Below are 22,104 nucleotides of genomic sequence, written 5' to 3'. Positions count from 1 at the left end.
ATAATAACAGTATATAATGATAATATTAATAATATTTATTATAATATAATAATAATATGTATATGTGAGTCAGTCAGGTTCAGTCTGGTTGAGTCCGGTTCAGTCTGGTTGAGTCCATCTCATTCTGGTTTGTCTTACATCTCTCCCAATCAGGTCCTCTTTGTTCTCTATGATGCCCCACGGTGCGATACCAATGGCGCAGACTTTTCCTCTGGACTTTGATGAATGATCTTTGAGAGCATCTCCAACATGGCGGATCACTCCTGAAACACCACAGAAGACAGTCAGGGTCCAGGTACAGGGTCAGGGTCAGGGTCAGGATCATGATCAGGTACTAGTCAGGGTCCAGGTACAGGGTCAGGGTCCAGGTACAGGGTCAGGATCAACTAACTCATAAAGAATATGTGGAAACTGTATCATTAGCATTTAGCTTCATAGCGTCAGTTAGCGATAGCCTAATAATTTCATTATTAATTACATCAGTTCCTTCAGGAAGTTGTGATTGCAATCACTGTGTCCATCACTGCGGTGGCATCTCTCTACAGTCTGTTTGAATACCAGCTGTACTCTATATTATTGTTTAATAATATAATGTATTATACCGATACTTGATGCATTTTTATGTATGTAATGTCCTTGTGATGGAGAGGCACTGATTCAGTGGCCCAGTGGGATTAGGACGATAAGAGGATTTAAAGCAGAAAGAAATGGAAAGCCACACTCGCCAGTAATTAGCCAGATCCATTCAGACACAAACAGTTGGATTTTATATGATTCACGATTAGTGGGAAAGATTTCACAAATTTCTTGATGTGAAGGTTTTGTTGGTCTGAACCAAACAAACAAACAGCTTCATATTGTGATTTCCATAATATTTTGATTAACTGTGCAGCTCTAATTCAAATAAAATATCAAAATGACCTCTTCGTTCTGCTAACCTGTCCCACACAAACACACTCTTTGTCCCATTTTATTCATTTCTGTGCAGGAAACTTAAGTTGTTTTTAAAGTTTATATCATTATTGAAGATGTGATCACAGTGTACAGTGCCAGAGCTTCAGTCTCTATCCACTCTACACAGTTCACAGATCAATGTTACATCTGCACTGTTTTCCCAGGACCCAGTGTGTGGTTTACCGGTGCTGACCCCCCCGGTGAAGATCCAGGCTCCAGTGGTCACAGCTGCTTTGATCAGTCCTTTCCCAAAAACCTGCTTCAGTTTGGGGGGCAGGTCGAAGTTCTGCAGTCCGCCGTGGACGGAAATCAACAGAGTGGGAAGCTCCAACTGCCAGTCCTTTACCATCAACTGGAGCAGCAGGTCTGGTCTGGAGTCATAAGAGACACGGATGTACTGCAGGAGGAGAAGGAGGAGGAGGAGGAGGAAGAGGATAAGGAAGAGGTTCTTGATGTTGACCTCCCTCACAAACACTCATATAAATATATAATATTCAGTAATATACAATGTGTAATCTGCACGGTGTGATACGCAGTGTGTGTGATACACAGTGTGTGTGTGATACGCAGTTTGAGATACAGTGTGTGATACGCAGTGTGTGATACGCAGTGACAGTGTGTTATACGCAGTGTGTGATACGCAGTGACAGTGTGTGATACGCAGTTTGAGATACAGTGTGTGTGATACGCAGTGTGTGATACGCAGGGTGTGATACGCAGTGACAGTGTGTGATACGCAGTGACAGTGTGTGATACGCAGTTTGAGATACAGTGTGTGTGATACGCAGTGTGTGATACGCAGGGTGTGATACGCAGTGACAGTGTGTGATACGCAGTTTGAGATACAGTGTGTGTGATACGCAGTGTGTGATACGCAGGGTGTGATACGCAGTGACACAGTGTGTGATACACAGTGTGTGATACGCTGTGTTATACGCAGTGTGTGATACGCAGTAACGCAGTGTGTGATACGCAGTGATGCAGTGTGTGATAAGCAGTGAGTGTGATACGCAGTGTGTGATATGCAGTGACCCAGTGTGTGATACGCAGTGTGTGATACGCAGTGACGCAGTGTGTGATACGCAGTGTGTGTGATACGCAGTGACGCAGTGTGTGATACGCAGTGTGTGATACGCAGTGACACAGTGTGTGATACGCAGTGTGTGATACGCAGTGACGCAGTGTGTGATACGCAGTGTGTGTGATACGCAGTGACGCAGTGTGTGATACGCAGTGTGTGATACGCAGTGACACAGTGTGTGATACACAGTGTGTGATACGCTGTGTTATACGCAATGTGTGATACGCAGTAACGCAGTGTGTGATACGCAGTGATGCAGTGTGTGATAAGCAGTGAGTGTGATACGCAGTGTGTGATATGCAGTGACCCAGTGTGTGATACGCAGTGTGTGATACGCAGTGACGCAGTGTGTGATACGCAGTGTGACATGCAGTGTGTGGAGCACCATGGCCTTGTTGACGTGTCCTCCTCCCTGGAACTCAATGACCCCGTAGGCGTCGGTGGGGGAGGTCTGGGTGTGTTTGAGGGGGCTCCATCTTTCTGCAGGTTGGACCTCCAGCTGAACCAGAGGCCCCCCCTCCTCTTTGGCCCCTGGTAGGACATAGTTGTGCTGTGTCACCAGCTGACCACAACTGCACCTGAACAACAAACTTCTTTATGTCACTGCAGAAAACAATGGCAAATGTCTAGTTTGACTGAGAATGACCTGTCAATCACAACTAAAATACTATTACTGTGTCGTACCTGCTGGTGTCTTTGCTGACAATAATCTGGACACATTCTCTCTTTTGGAAAGTTCTCTCGATCCACGCTCTCTGCGTCTGAACACAAACAGGAAGTAAACACAAATGAATATTGATCACCAGTAACTGGTTAACAAACACTGCAGCACAATGAAAGGAAGTCAACGGCAGTGATTTTTATGAATTAAATGAATACATTTTTTTCTCTTTCATCAGAACTATTTAATTACAAACTTCATTTAATGATAATAACAATAACGACAAAAATAATAATAAAAGTAATAATATAAATAATACTACAAATTTTAACAATAATAATAATAAACACTGATTTCTGTCTATTCCCGGCCAGCTGCAGCTGAAGAATGGATCTGGCTAATTACTGGAAGAGTTGAGCTTTCCATTTCTTTCTGCTTTAAATCCGCTTATCTGTTTAATCCCGCTGTCGGTGCTGCGGCCAGAACCTCACAGAGTCCTTTGAATGTGTGTCCGTCCATACAGCACTAATGACTCACTGTGTCTGAGCACTCTGCATGATGGAGGATTAACTGTCAATGCCAGACCAGCTGCAGCTGCATTGTCCTTTTCACGTGAACGATCATCATTGTCATCCTTACTAGCATTTCTGACCATCAAATCCACAAGCACAGTTTATCAACACTGACCTGGAGTCCAAAGTCCGTCAGCAGAAAGGATACAACCAAACTCCATTACATTTTATCAGGATTTAACAGGAAATCAATCAGTGAACACTGATCAATAATAGAAATATTAAACAATTGAACATTGCAGTGAATTTCTTCAGGAGGTCTGCTGGACCAGAACGGACTGGACATTACAGAGTACCTCTGCAACATCCTATGTTAATGCTAAGCTAACAGTTCAAACCGTGGCTGTATTAAGGAAGAAATGGACACGCTCGGTTCATTCTTATGGAAGCCAAAATCTATTGACCTTCTCTGTGGGCGGAGCCTAACTGCTGTCAGACAGAGACAGTTGTGCAGTAGCTAGTGGTGTTAAGCTAAGTGCAGTGCCCTAACCATCATAGTCATCGACCAGAAGAGTCACATGACAAACACGAGACTGAATGCTGTGAAAAAAATGACACATGATCACATTTAGGATGTCTTCCTGTATCTGTGATGTTCCTACGCCGCGAAGGACGCCGCTGCCTCGCAGCGCTCTCGGCTGCACGGTCACAAGACTTTTCACTGTAAATTTACAGAAATTAACTGGCAGCAGTTTTGACAGCAAAGTACTGTATAATTTTACATTACAGTGTATTACTAGAAATAAAGTTCCTTATTACTATCACTATATTCTTGTAAATTTACAACACAGGACTAGTCACAGTTTTGTCAGGAAATGACTGTATTACTTTAGTTTAATTAGTGTGTATACAGAAGGGTCCTTTAAATAAAAGATGGAACGACAAAGAGGACTGCTCGGGTTTATTCAGGTCTGGTTTTGCTGGTGTTGTACTGTGACATATTTCTCTTTTAATAAATATTAGAATAGAAACTGCACAAGGAATACTGTCCCTTTGTAATTAGGGACCGAGCCAGCAACCGCTGGAGGTCCCTATTGTATTTGCTATGTTTCTTATTAGGGACTGAGCCAGCGACTGCTGGAGGTCCCTATTGTTTTTGCTTCGTTTTTTCTTTATATTATTTTTAGCCCCCTTCGACTGCATTTTTGCCCCCCTGAACATATACGAAAACTCAATTTTATTTAGCAAAGTTGTCAGGCCTGGTGAAAAATTTGATATTCTATGCGTCTTTTTCGGGTCGGCCACTAGGTGGTGCTACCATTGAGAAAAGTATTTTCACTTATTGGTTACTTAAAAGCTTTTGCATATTTTGTTGCACATTCAAAAAACTTATATCCACGTGTTTGGTGAATGGAGCTGAATCTCTCCATATAGGTCCCGCCCACTTCCGCCTATAATTTGTTTTCGTTAGAGTGCAAAATGTCCTTAAAGTACTTTTCCGTGGTCCTCCTACACGCTTTGTCCGATTCGCACAAATTTTTTAACCTAGCACCTGGGGACCGCCCTGGCAAAAAAAAATGTGAACATTTTTGAAATTTCAAAAAATTAGCCCGCTATAAAATTAAGACTTCCTGTGGATTTTTAGTCAAAAAAGGTAGAGGACCATTTCTCAACATTGGTTTGTCCGATTGACACCAAACTTGGGTCCATAGTTCCTCATGTCTTCCTTAGGCACCCTGCACAATTTCAGACCATCGCCACTAGGTGGCGCTCTTTAAAATGAAGAAGTTTATATCTCTACAGTGGCACATGTGATTTAAATGAAACTTGGTACAATGTTTGCCCATGGGTCCATGAGGAAAAATATGAATATGAAATTCACAGGATACGTGTAGAGTGGTGCCTGTAGCTCATATACCAAAAATCATGTTTGGACCCATACCGGAAACCCCACAGGAAGTCGGCCATTTTGATTTTCATTTTCACTTTCGGCAAACTTTTCGCGTTGTACTTGAATGAACTCCTCCTAGGGAATTTATCGGATATGCTTCAAAATTTACGAGTACAGTCAAAAAATGGTGCTGATTAAAGGTTGTGCTATTTATGTCAAATGGCTTTTTCTGTGATTTGTCACCCTGTACTTGAACGAAATCCTCCTAGGGAATTTATTGGATCAACTTCAAATTTAATCAGTGCAATCTAAAGTCATTCATGATTAAAAGTTGTGCTATTTACGACATTCCGTCAAACAGCGTGTCCGTGGCCTGGCATCAAAATCAGCCATTTTGAATTCTGTGGTCATACAAACTGTAGATGAAAAGTTGAGCTATTTGTGACTGTACGTCAAACCGCGTGCCAGTGACGACTTGTACAATTCAGCCGATTCGCCATAAAACAGAACTCCTAACTTCAGTGTGCAATGTCCAATCTCCAATAAACTTCATATATTCTGTAACAGTCTCGCCCTGAACACGTCCTCATAACTTCAGCGTACGTTCTTTGTTTTATGTTGCTGTCACTCGTTAGGACCATGGAAAAGGTTTATGTTTTTATGCTCTATTTAATTACTGTAAATCTACATTAAAGAGTCTTACAGTGTGGTAGAAAGCTATCCACCTCGCTAATTCCACCAGGCACCGGTTGGTCAGAATACATAAGTTACAGCATGGATCACATTAGCTGGGGAAGCTAAAGTTAGCTAACTGACATATAGACTCAAATAGCCTTATGCTAGTGATAAACTTCTGGATTTCAAAAGAAGAATTTAAGAATTCAAACAGAAAAACATTGTTTTCTCTCCAATGAACAAACTTTGATCCAACAAACCAACAAACCTCTGATCGTCTCCACAAACGCAGCAGAAGAAGAATCATAAACTGTGAGGACGCCAGCAATACCTCGTCTACCTGAACCTCCACAGGTCTCTGTGCGCAAACAGGTCCAGACTGTGGACCAGGACCCTCTCTGAGGACCTGGTCCGGAGCCTTGGTGCAGCAGATAGGACCCGGTCTGACTGTGTGCAGCTGAGTGGGTTCATATGAGGATCATGTGAGGCAGCAGGGCTCTTTGTTGGAGCCGGTCTCATGACTCCGGTCCGAGGTAATCCTTCTGGGAGTCTTGTGACCCGTCAAGTATTTTCATGCAGACCAGGACCCAGACTTAACAAATCTGCTTTAAGAAATCCCCCACAAACCTCCAACAGCTGAGTCCACTTTCTTCCCTCCAGTTTGACCTTGTTTATTTATTTATTTTATTTATTACTTCAGTAATATCAGTACCATCAGATCCACAATCAGGACTCAGACTGACCTGAGAGTCCAAAGTCCCTGAGCAGGACCCCGACCAGCAGCAACTGATCTAACACTTAGAAATCAGATGGAGAATATTATTGCATATGCAACTATTGATGCTTATATTCCAACAGAAAACATGATCTCAACCAGAGTTATTCTAAAGATAGTTCACATTGCTAAAGCTACGTCGCTCATTTCTTCCAGCTGTAAACTACTGATTCACTTTTTATATTGTGAGGAACAAACTCTTTATTTGTATTTAGTTGTTTTCATGTTAGAGAATGACATGTTATTCATTTTTAACAACTTGTCTGCGGATTAAATGTACATAATTAACTTGATTAACATCTCAGCAAAATATTCACCCACTGATAACCCTCCTTTTATACTTGACAGATTTGATTCTGACAACAAATGAACACTAAAATTTAAAAATCAGAAATTGGTTAAAATTTAAAAAAGTATTTAAAGTGTTAAATAAAATTAGTTATTTAGACTTTCAAATGTAAGGTAATCTTTTCCTTTATTTGTTGTTCAATTTATTTTATATTAATGTCATTATATGAAGTATAAAATTATGCCTGAATAAATTATGTTTTAAGACGTTTTTATAAAACGTCATATAAAACAGGTGATTATAATTTTATCATTTTACAGCATTGAAATCAAAAAGAAATTCTATTTATTTTATATATATATATATAGAAATACATTTTAAAATAATGACGTGTGTTTATAAATATTGTGTCGCATATAAAACTGTGAGTTTTATATTTGTTGTTCTGTTTGGATCTGGAGCTTCTGTGTGATCAATAAAGTCGATCTGAACTAATCTTGCGCTTCATGTGAGTGTTAATAAAGTTGTGAATGAGATTTACAGCAGCTGAGAACAATGAACAGAGAAAGCGGGATTTGGATTATCAGGGTTTAAATGAGATTAATGATGTTCAGAAACTACATTAATGAGCTCTTACATCACGGCGCACAGAAAGTGGACCTGCAGCTGTCGACCAATCACAGAGAAGGAAACAGAAACCAACTGGACCCAATTTTAACTTCAGCACCAGTGGGCAGAGAACCAGTGACACTTAAATATTGATTACTTGTGCAAGCAGCAAGAACTGTTCAACCCCTCAATGATAAATAGATACTGTTCATTAAATATATGATCCTTATATTATATTTTAAAGACGATGTACATAGATTTTATGTGTAGATGAAAGATGTGCTATGAGTTTAATGTCTCAGATGTTCTTTTATTAAAACTCTCTCAGTATTCGAGTGAATTGTTCGGGGTTGAAATGTTGCAGTGGTCATATTTGTGTGAGAACCGAAACAGCTGATAGTGTTTGTGAAGCAGAATCACATGAAGTCAGTTAACCCTGAACTCACTGAACAAACAGTCCTCAGCATGTAATATAAAAGCAGCTCAGAGTCTCTCCAGTTTACAGAGGCCTCATTAATATTTTCTCTCAGATATTTTTATTGAATTTTAATCACAAATACAGAAATGTTCATACATTTTTTTTCAAAGTGATAAAACACAAACACCTTCCACTCCCACTAGCCACATCTACAAACCATATTTCCTACGGAATACTGTTCCTGGAGTATTGTAGGAAACTGCTGTAAGTCAAGTATTAAATTGCAAGATAAGTAAATACAAAACATATAATAATAATAGATAAAGAAATAAAGATAGATGAGTAGAAGAAGGAAGGAATTAGAATTGACTGATACAGACTATGTAACTGACAAGAGAGAGACAAGCAAAGAAGCGAAACAGAGTAAAGGAAAATCCTTCAGTTTGACTGAAGACTCTCAAAGTATTTCAGAAAGGGTCCCCACACCCTCTGAAACTTCCCACCTGAATTACAAACTGAGTAGCGGATCTTTTCAAGGTCTAGACAGGACATGATGTCCCTAAGCCACGTGTGTGGGCAGAGCAGCATCCCTCCATCTTAGTAGTATTGCTCGCCTAGCCAAAAGAGAAGCGAAGGACAGTATGCGACTTTTGGTTGGAGTTAGGCGCGTGTCATCCACACCAGTGGTGCCAAAAAGGGCAATCAGTGGGTTGGGCTCTAGCTCAAGTTTAAGAATGAGGGACAAGGTTTGGAAAACATCTCTCCAGTATCTTTCCAGGCTGGGACAAGTCCAGAACATGTGAATAAGTGAAGCCTCACCTCTTATATTTGTCACACAAAGGATCAACATCTGAGTACATACAAGATAATTGGACTTTAGATATATGAGCCCTGTGCACCACCTTAAACTGTAACAGGCAGTGACGTGCACAGAGAGATGTTGAATTTACCAGCCTGAAAATGGAATCCCGTACATCGTTCAACAGTGAGATGTTTAAATCCTGCTCCCAAGCAGTTTTAATTTTGTCCAGAGGAGCCTGTTTTATGCACATCAATTTGTCATAGATGACCGATATTAAGCCCTTGCCCAATGGATGCAGACCCAGCAACACATCGGCGGTGGTCGCAGTGGTTGCCTCAGGGAAACTAGGTATCTGAGAATGGAGAAAGTGTCTCGCCTGCAGGTATCTGAAAAAATGGGTATTTGGTTGGCTGAACTTTTCAGACAATTGTGCACATGATGCAAAGTTATTGCCAGTAAAAAGATCTTTAAACTTCTCGATGATATTCTTTTATACTGCGTACTGCAGAGGTCTAATGTTGATCTGATCAATATTCACAGGAAATAATCAAACTTCCTGCAGTTATTGTGTTCACTGTTGTGTTCATTGTTCCGTTTATCAGCTATTTTCTGTTGTTATTGATACTGCCATATTGCTTTAACCTATTGTATGTGGGGGTTTTGCAGCAGTCTTGTATGTTTTATTTTTTCAGTTCACAGACTTTATAGGCAAACAAATAGACTAAATACATTTTATAATCAGTGTGCAATGAAAATGTATTTATTTATGTGTTTATTTGTATTTATGTATTTAAATGTGCTCCCTGGACTTGGAATAATTAGCTAAATTTACTACATATTAATGATCTGGTCCCATTCGAAGAATTTAAAGTCATGTTAAAACTCCATGTAATTGAGAAATTAAACTGCCTTATATGAGCAGGATTTAGTCTTTTCTTTGTGTGTGTGATGTTTGTTTTCCTGTTTATTGTGTTTGTATTTCTTTTTAAATTGTAACTGTGTGCGGACTCGGCCAGGTCTTCAATCTCAAAGAACTTCCTGTCTGAATAAAGGTTATTCCTTGCAGGAGTGTGAAGGAGTTTGGGTGTCCTGGTAGCTCACCAGGCAGAGCTGGCCTGCCATGTACCAGGACTGAGTCTGTGCTGCAGTGGCTGTGTGGCCCTTTGCTGCGCATCATCTCCACTTTATTGATTAAATGCAATAAAAGCCCCCCCAAAAAGTGCAGGAGCATGACCAACATTAATATCTAACAGCCTAAGGTCTACTTAATACAATGAATATGAAATTAAGTGAAAATCTCAGCTTATTCTTTTGGAAATTGTGAAGTCTCAAAGGCACTTTATAGGAATATTGACCCATTTACATCTTACCACCACTGACAGTCATATAGATTACATAATTATTCACACTGAGTGGACTGCAGTACAATTTCAGAGCAGAGAGCACAGTGGAGGTAATGAAACACACTTTTTTTACTGCCGTTAACCACGACAATGTTCATTATGCAGTGCAACAAAAGGGACAATGTATGATCAATTTATCAAACACCTGCTGAACACAAACTTTCACACTTTGACCACAATGTTTTGATTTCAGGTTCGGGCCAGTCTCTTGACCGATTTTCAGGGCTCAATTATAGCTTTAGTTTGGTCCAGATATGGAAGTGTCCCAAATCAGAACTGAAAAGATCAGATTCGGTGTGATTTGAATTGTTCACACTGACATTAAAAGATCTGAGTCACACATTAGCAAAGAAAGCAGCCATTGTGTCCATTGCTTGATCAGACAGGTTCAGACAGGACTTCAGTTCTGGGAAATGTGTTTGTAAAAATTATTTGTGAATCAAACTATTTATTGATTTCTACATTTATGATGTTTTTATTCCCTAACATCTGTTTCTGCTTTCATTTCCTGTTAATAATAATAAAAATATTGTATTGTTTGAGGAGAAACTGTTTCCACTGAGGAAATCTAACATTTTGATCATTCTAATTTAATCAAAATAAAGTTTAAATGTTCAGTCTGACCTTCTGTGAGCCAGAAGACGTGCTGCGTTTGATGGACGAACGTTTGAATGAGCCGTTAGTTCCTCTCCTCCCTCTGCTGTCCATCTTCATCCAGTTCAGCTGTCCTCCACGGTCATCCTCCTGTCTCCTCCTGCCTCCTCTCTTGTTTCTTCTCTCTTTATCTCCTCTTGTCCTGCGGTCCTTGTTTGGTCCTTGTGTGGTCCTCCTGCGGTCCAGCCTTTAGTAATGCATTCAGGCCTCTGTGGATGGCATGTGAGCGGTGGACGGAGACCCTGTCCTCCCTCTGTAATCAGGATTAGAGGATGCTGCTCTTTAATGGATGGAGATTTAATAAATGGTGATTGAAGGTAAATCTACTTTAGGACGAGTCAGCCTTAACAGAGTCAGACACACAAAGAGAGATTATTTATTAGTTTGTGCTAAATAATTCAGTGTTTCATTATTCCAGTGTCCCGAGAACACAGCAAAATGTCACAGTGCACTGATGAACCAGTCGGCTCTATTCAGCTCCTTTAAGGAATATAAATTCATGACACAATAACAGGAGGATCCTATAATGTACAGTTCTTTGTTAACACAATACAAACATGTCCCCCTTTGGTAACATTAAGACCCAAGCATCGTGAGGCTTTTGTATGTTGCAGCGGTCGGTATAAATAAAATGTAACTTTGTATGTATGGGAGGTACAAGGTTTAGCATAATTACATCTAATATATCAAAGCTCCAGTGTGTAATATTACTGTAATAAAATATTTATAGGTATATGAGGGCACAGGTCCTCTCCTACGGAGTCCGCCATGTTGAACCGCCATATCTCTACAGTAGCCCAGGACGGACAAACCAAACAAGTGAAATGCAATCATCAAATAGACTACTAGATGACAATACATCCTCCACACTGGAAATTATGTGCACACAGACCAGTCAGAGGTCAACATATAACTAAATTTATAGAGAATAAGAAGTGCCTTTCAGAGACAGTTAATAGAAATGTTATTGTGTCTGTTAGACAATAATACTAAGATACACAAGTCAGGATAAATACAGGACAGAGAACAGTAGTGTAGATACAGGGCATATGTCATTGGTGTAGATACAGGGCAGAGGTCTGGACTGTCTATTTTACCACCATGTGGTCAGTTATTAAGCGTGTTACATTTTTGCAAATAACTCTAAAAACTAAACTAAACTAAAAGCGGTAGAAGAAACATTTTTGTACAATGGATTCCTCCGATAAGGCCAATTTAACTGATATAGGCCACACCCATTCATCCGTAAAAAATATTTGTTTGTTTTGACACATATTTCATTTAATGTTCAGCAAAATCAGTACATAGCATATTTAGATGAAGCCGAACGAGACATATAGGTTTCGTTTGTCTGTAATTGGTTACCAAACCTGTGAAGGTGTGGCCCCATGAACTTTATGGGAATTCATCCAGTTCTACAAACAATAGCTCCAACTTCTGGCCATTAGTATAACCCTGCCATATTTTTTGAACGCAGAATTCAATTACTACCAGCTTTGGGCAGTCTCTACAGATGTAAATCATGAACACTTATCGCTGGGATTCTTTGAGAAGAAGGGCCAAAGAGCAGTGGTAGCGGTGGAAGCATTTTAGTTTTACAAGTTTTACATTTACATACATAATGTTACATTACTTAACATTTTAAAAGATGTCATTACACCTCCACATAAAGACAATAACAAAAGAGGAAGTTTGATGACATAGTGAAGCAGCATGGGATCATGTGAGTTGTTGTCTTCACCATCATTGCAGTCAACTTCTCCCACTTAGGATTCCTTCAGCCGTTAGCTCAGCTTGTTTCTCTGATATCTTAAGATCCCAAAGTCCGATGACTAAAATTCTTTATTCAGTTCAAATCTAGAGTTAAAAAGCACCAAGAGCTAAACAGTGAATGGTAAAAAATTTATTTGTACTAGATAGGCACAAGGACCAGATGGAGTGGTAAATGGACCTGTACTTGTATAGCGCCTCTCTAGTCTTCCGACCACTCAAAGCATTTTTACACTACATGCCACATTCATCCTTTCACACAGGGCTGGCAAACTTCATCAAACAGAAACTAACACATTCATGCACATTCATACACCAATGCATACCATCAGGAGCAATTTGGGGTTCAGTCTTGAACTCAGAGACACTTCAACATGCAGGAGGGGGAGCCGGGGATTGAACCCGCTCTGCCTCTGAGCCACAGCCGCCGGAGTGTCACCATCTTGCCTGAAAATCTGTGCTGACCAGTTGGCCAGCTGGTTTTAAATCCCATTTATGTGTGCACATACCTGTCCAATAGAAGTGATTCTGATTTTGATAGAGTCAATGTATGACAGCTTCAGGCAAGACAACCACAATGCTGACGCAAGCACAAAGGGGATATGATGCTATTGACAGGTGTTAAGACTAATGTCAAAAAACGGGTATTCATTTATTTAACTAAGTTAAGCCTCAGTTATTTTCTCCATATCAATAGCGAAACGGATGAAATGTCACACAAGAGGGCAGTCCTGAACTGAAGCATTCACATGAGGTGAAAGTTCAATGGATTCTTTCCGCTGCATCCAGGTGGAAAAAGACTGAAGGGGAATTAGTTAGAATGAACATTGCTGTTGATACTCAACAGTGTTTCTGTTCAAAAGTTATCAACCTGTTATACTCCAGCAAAAATAACTTTGTATGAAAACCTGGCTGTAAGAATTTAATTAAATACAAAAAAAAAGATTTAAAAGGAGTTGACTTGTCCAGCATACTCTGTGATCTCCTCTACATATAGAACATAGCTGTAGAGTTTGTACACTGTTTAATTTGGTTTAATTAATTTGGTATTAAAGTTAGAAGAACACCTACCTAACATGTTGAAGATGGTGACAAGTTCAGCTGCTGGGGCTGCTCTGCTTCGACTCGTCCAAAAGAAAAACAATAAAAAAGTTTTCACATATGAGCTCTGAACAACCTGTTAGATGTTTTCTCACGTTTTCAATATCAAGACAAACCGAATCTGAGCACAAACCTCAAAATTGTAACTGTGATAGTAACACAGGGAGGAAAGATGCTTCATGATGCGCTTAGATTTTATAACTGTGAGCAGGACGCACAGACTGAGTGGAAATTAAGTTTTCACATCATAAATGATGAAGTAAGGCAGATTCCTGTGATTAATTATGTCTCTAATAGTAATATTTTATAAAGTTGTTGCTACTTAGGGTTATGGGGATACGTGGCTCAATAGAGCTGTGACTCTCTGTCAGCCTGGCTACAGTGCTGAAGAGGAACCTAGGGTTATTCTTATTTTCTTCTATTAATGCTGAATAATCCTCTGGCATTATGGAGGGCCTTTCTATAGGTTTAAGACTAGTTTGGAAGAGCGCTTTAATTGGCGGGTTTGGTGGTTGTACCACAGTACTAGCCTCCTATATGTTTTTATATTTTCCTTTTAGAGGGGCAATAGAGTTGAGTGTTGTTCGCAGTGAGCCTGCAGCACCAAGATTATCAATTTGGGAGAGACTCACGTGAGCACACCAAAATAAATGCACAACAGGAGCGCTAACAGTTATGTTTGTTAGTCAGTGTTTTATGTCCATTATGCTGTTCCTCCATCGCAACACAAATTTAAACAATACCTGTAAATTCTGCACAAACTTGCAATTTTCTCCAATCACTACAACTTTTCAGCGAATTGATCAATCATTGTAGTTTTCTGCCATTTTCACTAATCATAGCAGTGCCCTGCACAAAATGTTGAGCCATAAATCACCAAATTACTGCAGATTTTTATTTTTGCTGGAACAAGTTGCCTTTCTCTTTCGCGTCTCTGTCTCCATCTCCCTTGTTTGTCTGTGTGTGTGTGTGTGTGTGTGTGTGTGTGTGTGTGTTGTGGCTACTCATTAGCAGTGAGCAGAGTAGAGTGATGGACTAGATAGACCATAGGTTGCAGTGAAAAAGTTGGCTTGTCACAGTTCAATGGATGTGCTGACAAAGATCAGCTCTGTAGGACATACTGGTGATTTATTTAGATTTTTTAAACGTTTGACATTTTAATAACAGACCACATGGTGGTGAAAAGACACTGTTTAGCAAACAGAAAATATTGTGAGTAAAGTGTTAATTACAGTAAGCAGCAATCACAGAAAAGATTGATAAATGAAGTGTGAATGCAGACAGCTAAAGAAAATCTAAAAGCACAAACACAATCAGGAGTAAAACCACTGACCCTGCAGTTGTGTGTCAGTGTGCATAACAGTTGAATGCAATTTATAATGTACAAAAGATATGGAATATTTTAACGTTTCTAAGACCTAAAGACATACTGTGCCCCCCAACGTACCTGCTCGCCTCTCATTATAGATGAATTACAAGGCGCATCAATCGCTCCCAAAAAAGCATAAAATAAAAGTGGGTTAGGTTTAGGTTAGTTGGTGCATTTTGTTACAATGAAAAAAGAAAAATTAAACTTTAATCAAATCAGGCTCAGGAGGTAGAGCGGTTCGTCCACTAATCAGAAGGTTAGTCGTTTGATCCCCGGCTCCTCCCTCTGCATACTGAAGTGTCTTTGAGCAACATACAGAACCCCAAACTGCGCCTGATGTTGAGTCATCAGTGTGTAAATGTGACCTGTAGAGTAAAGTGCTCTGAGTGGTCAGAAGAATAGAAAGGTGCTGTATACAGTACAGTCCATTTACCATTCACCATCCAGGACACTGTGACATCACTGCTGAGTCTGACCACAGCCAAACAAAGCACTGAGATTAACTTTCTGTATCAGGTCTGTGTGGACTATAAAACTTTACTTTGGCTCCATCTGGTGGTTGAATGTAAGACAGCAGCACAACAGACTAACTATTATTACGCTAATATACATACTAACCATATTTCAATTTCAATTTCAAGACCTTTATTTGTCCCAGAGGGGAAATCAATTTTGCCGCGGTAGCAAACACAACAACAAAGCTACAATGACAGCAACACAGGGAGAGACATATGGATAAAAAGGACAACAGCCGTCCATACATAACCACACAGACAGTAGCCACACTCTAATCTCCTCAAGACTTGGCAACTTGCTGTACTTGGGTCTTGGCCAGTCCTCTTTCTCTCGCCTGCAGCTTGTGCAGAATGCTGCATTGAGACTTTTCACTGGAAACAGGAAAAGAGACAGCATTACACCAGTACTTGCATCCTTGCACTAAAGCCATAAATTGCGCAGGCATGCCGGTACATCTTAGAACATCTCTGCCCCTATTCCATCTCCAGGCCTCTCAGAGAGCTTTTGACTGTTCCACGATCAAGGTTGGTGGGTAAGACTGGTTAGCTCCTCTGCAACATCCCTAGCCTTTAAAATGTCTGGACTTCCTGGGCATAATGCTTAAGTTTAAGATTATCTATTTATAAAGCAAGAAATCTCTGTCTGTGTGTGTGTGTGTGTGTGTGTGTGTGTGTCTGTGTGTGTCTGTGTGTGGCTAAAACATCTCTGCAGATCAGGATCAGACTGACCTGAGAGTTTCAACATGGCTGCTGTGTGGTTTAAGGGTGTGCAACGTCGGCTTTGTTTGGACTACAAAGATACCGTTAATAAATTATTTAGAATTCCGCTAGCATTACCATAGCCACCATAGCCACTTGCGCACCAGAGCCAATCACTGCAGAGCCCATGTTGAAGGTGTTTCCCAGTTGTCTCCCCCTGTCAATCTAAACCCGCAGACACATAATCATATGGATGCTGTTATAATGTGTAGTGATTGAGATCTTGACCCACCAAACCTCCTGGAAAGTGACGAAGTTACGTTTTTCACTCTAAATTACATAATTATTACATAATAATCACCAGCAGTAAACTGACTCCCTCACTCGCAAGACGTAGAATGTTTTAACACTCAGTGAGTTTTTCGCCGTTGACAGATGCTGTTTTTCGGGCGGAAATGTGACGGAGAGTCGGTAGGACAGGCGGGAGGACAGACAGGAGGACAGACGCTTCTCCACGTACAGTTTTTCACACAGAGGAGGGTGCGGAGAATTGGCGCTGGATCCCCGAACCGCTCTCTCTCTCTCTCTCTTTCTCTCTCTCTTTCTCTCTCTCTCTCTCTCTCTCTCTGATGTATGCTGGCCTATATTACAGGACTAAATAATATGTCCTAAATGTCCCTGACGTCCCACCTTCAAACACGACCTCATTTGGCCATCCATGAAAAAGCTACTTAACCTCACACTTTTCTATAGCAATACATACTTCCTACGGGCACTGCACTACTAACGTGAAGTACAATAGAAAGGATAAGGAGTTCAATGTATAATAATGAGCTAATGAGTACTACGTTCTCTGAATGCTGGGCTACTTGTGGTTCCTATAGTCTCTAAAAGTAGAACAGGAGCCAGAGCCTTCAGTTCCCAAGCTCCTCTCCTGTGGAACCAGCTTCCAGTTGTGGTTCTGGAGGCAGACACCCTCTCCACATTCAAGAGTAGGCTTAAGACATTCCTCTTTGATAAAGCTTATAGTTAGGGCTGGATCAGGTGAGTCCTGAACCATCCCTTAGTTATGCTGCTATAGGCCTAGACTATCGGGGGATTTCCCATGGTGCACTGAGCTCCTCCCTTCCCCTCTCTTTATGCACTCATTCATGTCCCATTAATGCATGTTACTAACTCCACTTCTTCCCCGGAGTTCTTGTGCTTTCTCGTCTCGCAGGTTCTCATGGATCCTGGTGGAGCCTCCTGCCATGGTCCTGCTTGACTGCCATTGCCAATACTGTTGTTGCTGTGCACCTGTCTGTCTGTCTGTCTGTCTCTCGCTCTCTCTCTCTCTGCCTCTCTCTCTCGCTCTCTCTCTCTCTCTCTCTCTTTCTCTCTCACCCCAACTGGTCGAGACAGACGACCACCCACCTAGAGCCGGAGGATCTGTCCTAGGTTTCTGCCTTTTAACAGGCAGTTTTTCCTTGCCCTTGTCGCCAAGTGCTTGCTCATGGTGGTACTGTTGGGTCTCTTTCAAGAAGCTTTGTATATCTAATATATGCCTTGTCAAGTAAGTTGAGATCCCCGATCCGCTAACTACTTTGGAAGATGAGGGACTTTCCATCATCGGTCTCTACATCAGAAAATCAGGGACTTTCCATAACAGCGAAGAAAGATAACACCGGAGTATTGAGAACTCTCCATCTGAATGAACATAAAATGCACAAAGAATATGATAACCAAAAGCTGTATGATGATTGAAGTTGATTTTATGTTATAATATGAAATATATAATAATGATCGAAGTTGATTTTATTGATTAAAATTATAAAAGAAAAACATGTAATAATGGAAATGGTAAATGGACCTGTACTTGTATAGCGCCTTTCTAGTCTTCCGACCACTCAAAGCGCTTTTACACTACGTGCCACATTCACCATTTCACACACATTCACTCAGTGATGGTAAAGTCCATCGAACAGAAACTAACATTCATACACATTCACACACCGATGCACGGCATCAGGAGCAATTTCAGGTTCAGTATCTTGCTCAAGGATACTTTGACATGTGGCACCAGGAGCCGGGAATCAAACCCACAACCTTCCGATTAAGGAACGACCCGCTCTGCCTCTGAGCAACAGCCGCCCAAAATGATGTATGAAATGAAATGTATAACTAAGTTAGAACTATGGCAAGAAAGGCCAAAAGGTCAAATCATGTTGAAATACTGAGCTACGAGTTAGAAGGCAAGTCGTAGAGCAACTAGACATGTCCAGACTTGCCTGAGGCTGAGAGAAAAAGGGAAGTTAGACCATACCAAGTAAGGAAGAACTATGCACACAGGACACTGATGATCAGAAGAGGAGGTGACAGCAAATTCCCTAAGGGGATAAAAGGAACTGCCCCGGGAGGATCGTGGTTAGTCCTCGGCAGGCTCTCGGGTTCAAGACTTGCTGATCGATCGACCACATCGGAGCAACTCGTCTTTGAACTTAGAATTTCAACTCAAGAGACAGAGCAATGAACAAGCCATCATCGCAGAAAGAGAAGTCCAACAACCTACAGCCGAGACGGGAGCGGTGGGCTGAGGAGGATTAACCAATTCCACCCGGCTTCAGGTTTCCAATTGATCACCAAGGATCACTCTTTTGTTCACCCTGCCATCAGAGACTGCACTGGTCAGAGACTTTGCGGACTTTGCACAAAGTCGGGAGTTTCAACAGCAACCAACAGTACAGCAAGCAAGGAAGTATGGAGGACTGAAAGTGCCACAATTAAATAAATAAATACACCATTAAATAATTACTTAAATGTGTCATTAATTAGTTAAAATTGGAATTAAATACATAAATATGATATTAAATGTGTCATTAATTAATTCAAATACCGATTCATTTAATGTAAAATACATATATAATTATTTCACTATTTACATTTACATTTCATGGTCCTGCGTTGCAGTGCTTCATGAATTACTTTAATCTGTCAAACTCACCCATCAAAAGTTGGTAGGCAGTAAAAGTAAAAGTAATAGTTACTCAGCAAAGTAACTGTGACGTTATTTTTTATGGTCTATAATTCCATTCTGTAACATCTTCTATAAGTTAAAGATGTTTATAATCACTGAATAAAGAATAAAAACACTATATACAGTATTTTAGAACATTTGGTATTTATTTGAACTCAATAGATTGCAGCCGGCCATATGCATAGAAATAAAAATATATAAAAAATAAATATTGAAAATAAAATTCACACGTTACATAAACATTCTTGCCTTTAACTTCAGTAAGCGAGTAGTAGTGTCGGTACTTCCAGTTTGATATCGCTACCTTTGAATTTCCCTGGATCGTCGCCATTGTCTCTGTCTTGGCATCCGCCCACCCAGCCAATCATCATCACCACCCTGCCCTCTGCCGGCAGCTGATGTGTGGCTGTCAGAAAGCCTGACACTGCTGCACTTCATTCACCACATTGTAGGAACGCAAGTAACGCGCCACTTTACATTCTCAGTAACGGTAACGGCGTTGCAACGATGGGAAAAGTACTTAATTAGATTACTCCGTTACTGAAAAAATAACGTCGTTAGTAACGCCGTTATACTTAAACGCCGTTACTCCCAACACTGGTCAGGATACTGGTTGACTGATCATATTGGGATCTGAGCCTGCTTATTTTCTGAGACCTTGTTCAGACTTGAGTGGGTATGTTTGATGAATACTTTGTGTTTTGTCTCATAGTGGCGTTTCACACTGGCACTTTTAATCAGCGCCGCGGTCTCTGAACATGAGACACACTGGTTATGTGCTCGATTTTCTATCCACCTTTCTCTTCTTAGAGAGCGCCATAAATCTTCTGTTGTCTCTCGCTCACTCATCTCTCCGTTTCCTCTCAATGTATCTGTGACTTCTCTTTCCATCTGTCTCTCCTCTCTCATCGCTCTCATCTCTGTATTCAGTCACGCTGTTTAAACAGATTTGATTGGCTGAGCAGCATCACGTGGGATGGCTTAACTAGCATGCGATTGGTCTGTGAGCTTCCTGATCTGCTAAACAAATACCGTAAAGACTAGAAAAGCTGTGCTGGTTAAAATAGAAGCTCCCCGTCAAAATTTAGAATCCCTCAATAATTAATTGATTATAGGTCTGGGTCTGCATAGGACGGTGTCTGGGTCCAGACTCGCCTGTTAGCGACCTCTGCCCTAGAAAGTTCATGAAGTTCTTCCAGGCACTCTACTTCAGACCAAAGCAATGGATCAGGCTAGATTCGCGTTGGCCCCACCCTCTGAGTTTGATGGCTGGCTTTGACAGTTTTAAGTAATTCATGAAGCACTGCAACGCAGGACCATGAAATGTAAATGTAAATAGTGAAATAATTATATAATTATGTATTTTACATTAAATGAATCGGTATTTGAATTAATTAATGACACATTTAATATCACATTTATGTATTTCATTCCAATTTGAATTAATTAATGACACATTTAAGTAATTATTTAATGGTGTATTTATTTATTTAATTGTGGCACTTTCAGTCCTCCATAAGGAAGAACGGTATCGGCCTGTACACCTCTTCCCTCTCTCTCTACAATAACACAATACCATATACAGTCCTATATATTTATCTATATTTATCCTCTATACAGGTCTGTACATTTATTTATCTGTTTTTATCTTCCGTGAATTTTATGTTTATTCTTATCTCTACTGTATATATTTAGCTAAGAGTTTATTGTTTTACTGTTAATTGTCTACTTTCTATAGTTAGTTAAGCATTTATTGTTTTTACTGTTTATTGTTTACCTTCGATATTTAGCTAAGAGTTTATTGTTTATCTTATACTGTATTTTTTATACCTCTTTATTTTTTATTTTTTTATACAAGTGTTTTGTAAGCTGCTGGTAATTCAATTTACCCGCGGGAGTCATCCCAAAAGGATCAATGAAGAGAAGTCTAAGTCTAAGTCTAAGTCTCTACAAGCTGGACATTCGACCATTCAGCTACAAGCCTTTTCATCAGGGGTTTGAAATTTAAACAATTTTACTTACTAACTGAAACCTAGTTAATATTTATCAGTAGATGTGAACAATCAGTTATGAATCAATGTATGCTGTATGCTGGCCCTTGCTAAATCTTGCAATAAATATAACCATTGAAGTTAAAGAATAAATTGTGGACATTGGATTTATGATATCTCATCAGGCAGTAATTATTAGGTAGTGTGTTCATCAACTTAACGGTTACTCTAGCCGAAGAAATTAAACAGACCCTTGGGGCTTACTGTACAAGCCACTAAAGTAATCCTTGCAACTAACAAGTGCACAGATCAATAAGAGGAAAGCTGCCGTTTAACGGACGTGACTAGTGTGGTATTTGACTCTAGGGCCATTCGGTCAGGTGCTGCACTAGAGTGAGCAGGGTAGGCGTTCGATTGAAGGCAGTTAGAAGCTAGGCGTGTCGACTCTCCACCAGCTTAAATAGTCCTCTTTTTAACCTAGTAGGGTAATACTCATAGGCAAGAGACTCGGACACTTTAAACGGAGAGCTGGTCCAGTACCACCTATACGGGGGTAACTCGGGATCTAACAGCCTACAAAGAACTAATCATTTAAAAAAGGAATATTAGTATAAAAGCATTCAGATATGTAAAAAACTTAAGGACATACAAACTAAGGAGAACAAGTATAGGACTTTATGACAAGAATATATATGTATATAACTTAAATACATAAAAGCAAAAAGTATAAAAGTACTGGTAGGAACCACGTGGGATAATGAGAAGAAAAGTAAAGTAATCAAATAAATCCAAGTAAATCAATCAATCAATCAAATCAAAGAATCTGTCATTAATCCAAACTCACGCCACACTCAGTTAGCATCCTTAAGGGTTAAACTAAACAGTGTGAAGATCACAACAGTCAAGATGGTGAGAGCAGCTG

At 40.2% G+C, this 22,104-nt stretch overlaps 2 protein-coding genes across 6 annotated transcripts in view; both read right to left on the bottom strand.

Moving 5' to 3' along the window:
• The window catches only part of trpm1a (transient receptor potential cation channel, subfamily M, member 1a), a 37,499-nt gene extending 26,554 nt beyond the window's left edge, over positions 1 to 10,945 (bottom strand). For all 4 annotated transcript variants that reach the window (XR_007880693.1, XM_051378105.1, XM_051378106.1 and 1 more), the window contains exons 1-5: positions 10,695 to 10,945; positions 2,720 to 2,796; positions 2,421 to 2,613; positions 1,138 to 1,351; positions 139 to 263 (exon numbers count right to left, since the gene is read on the bottom strand). Coding sequence is in view for 3 of the 4 variants with exons in the window: in XM_051378105.1 (XP_051234065.1) it covers positions 139 to 263; positions 1,138 to 1,351; positions 2,421 to 2,613; positions 2,720 to 2,796; positions 10,695 to 10,784 (699 nt within the window). In the remaining variant the exon portion in view is untranslated. The remainder of the gene's footprint in view (positions 1 to 138; positions 264 to 1,137; positions 1,352 to 2,420; positions 2,614 to 2,719; positions 2,797 to 10,694) is intronic.
• The window catches only part of galr1b (galanin receptor 1b), a 244,086-nt gene that overhangs the window by 141,928 nt on the left and 80,054 nt on the right, over positions 1 to 22,104 (bottom strand). The gene's annotated exons all lie outside the window — the stretch shown is intronic.

Source organism: Dicentrarchus labrax, unplaced genomic scaffold (assembly GCF_905237075.1).
Source record: "Dicentrarchus labrax unplaced genomic scaffold, dlabrax2021, whole genome shotgun sequence".
Lineage (NCBI taxonomy): Eukaryota > Metazoa > Chordata > Actinopteri > Moronidae > Dicentrarchus > Dicentrarchus labrax.
This window is presented reverse-complemented; position numbering and strand designations above follow the sequence as displayed.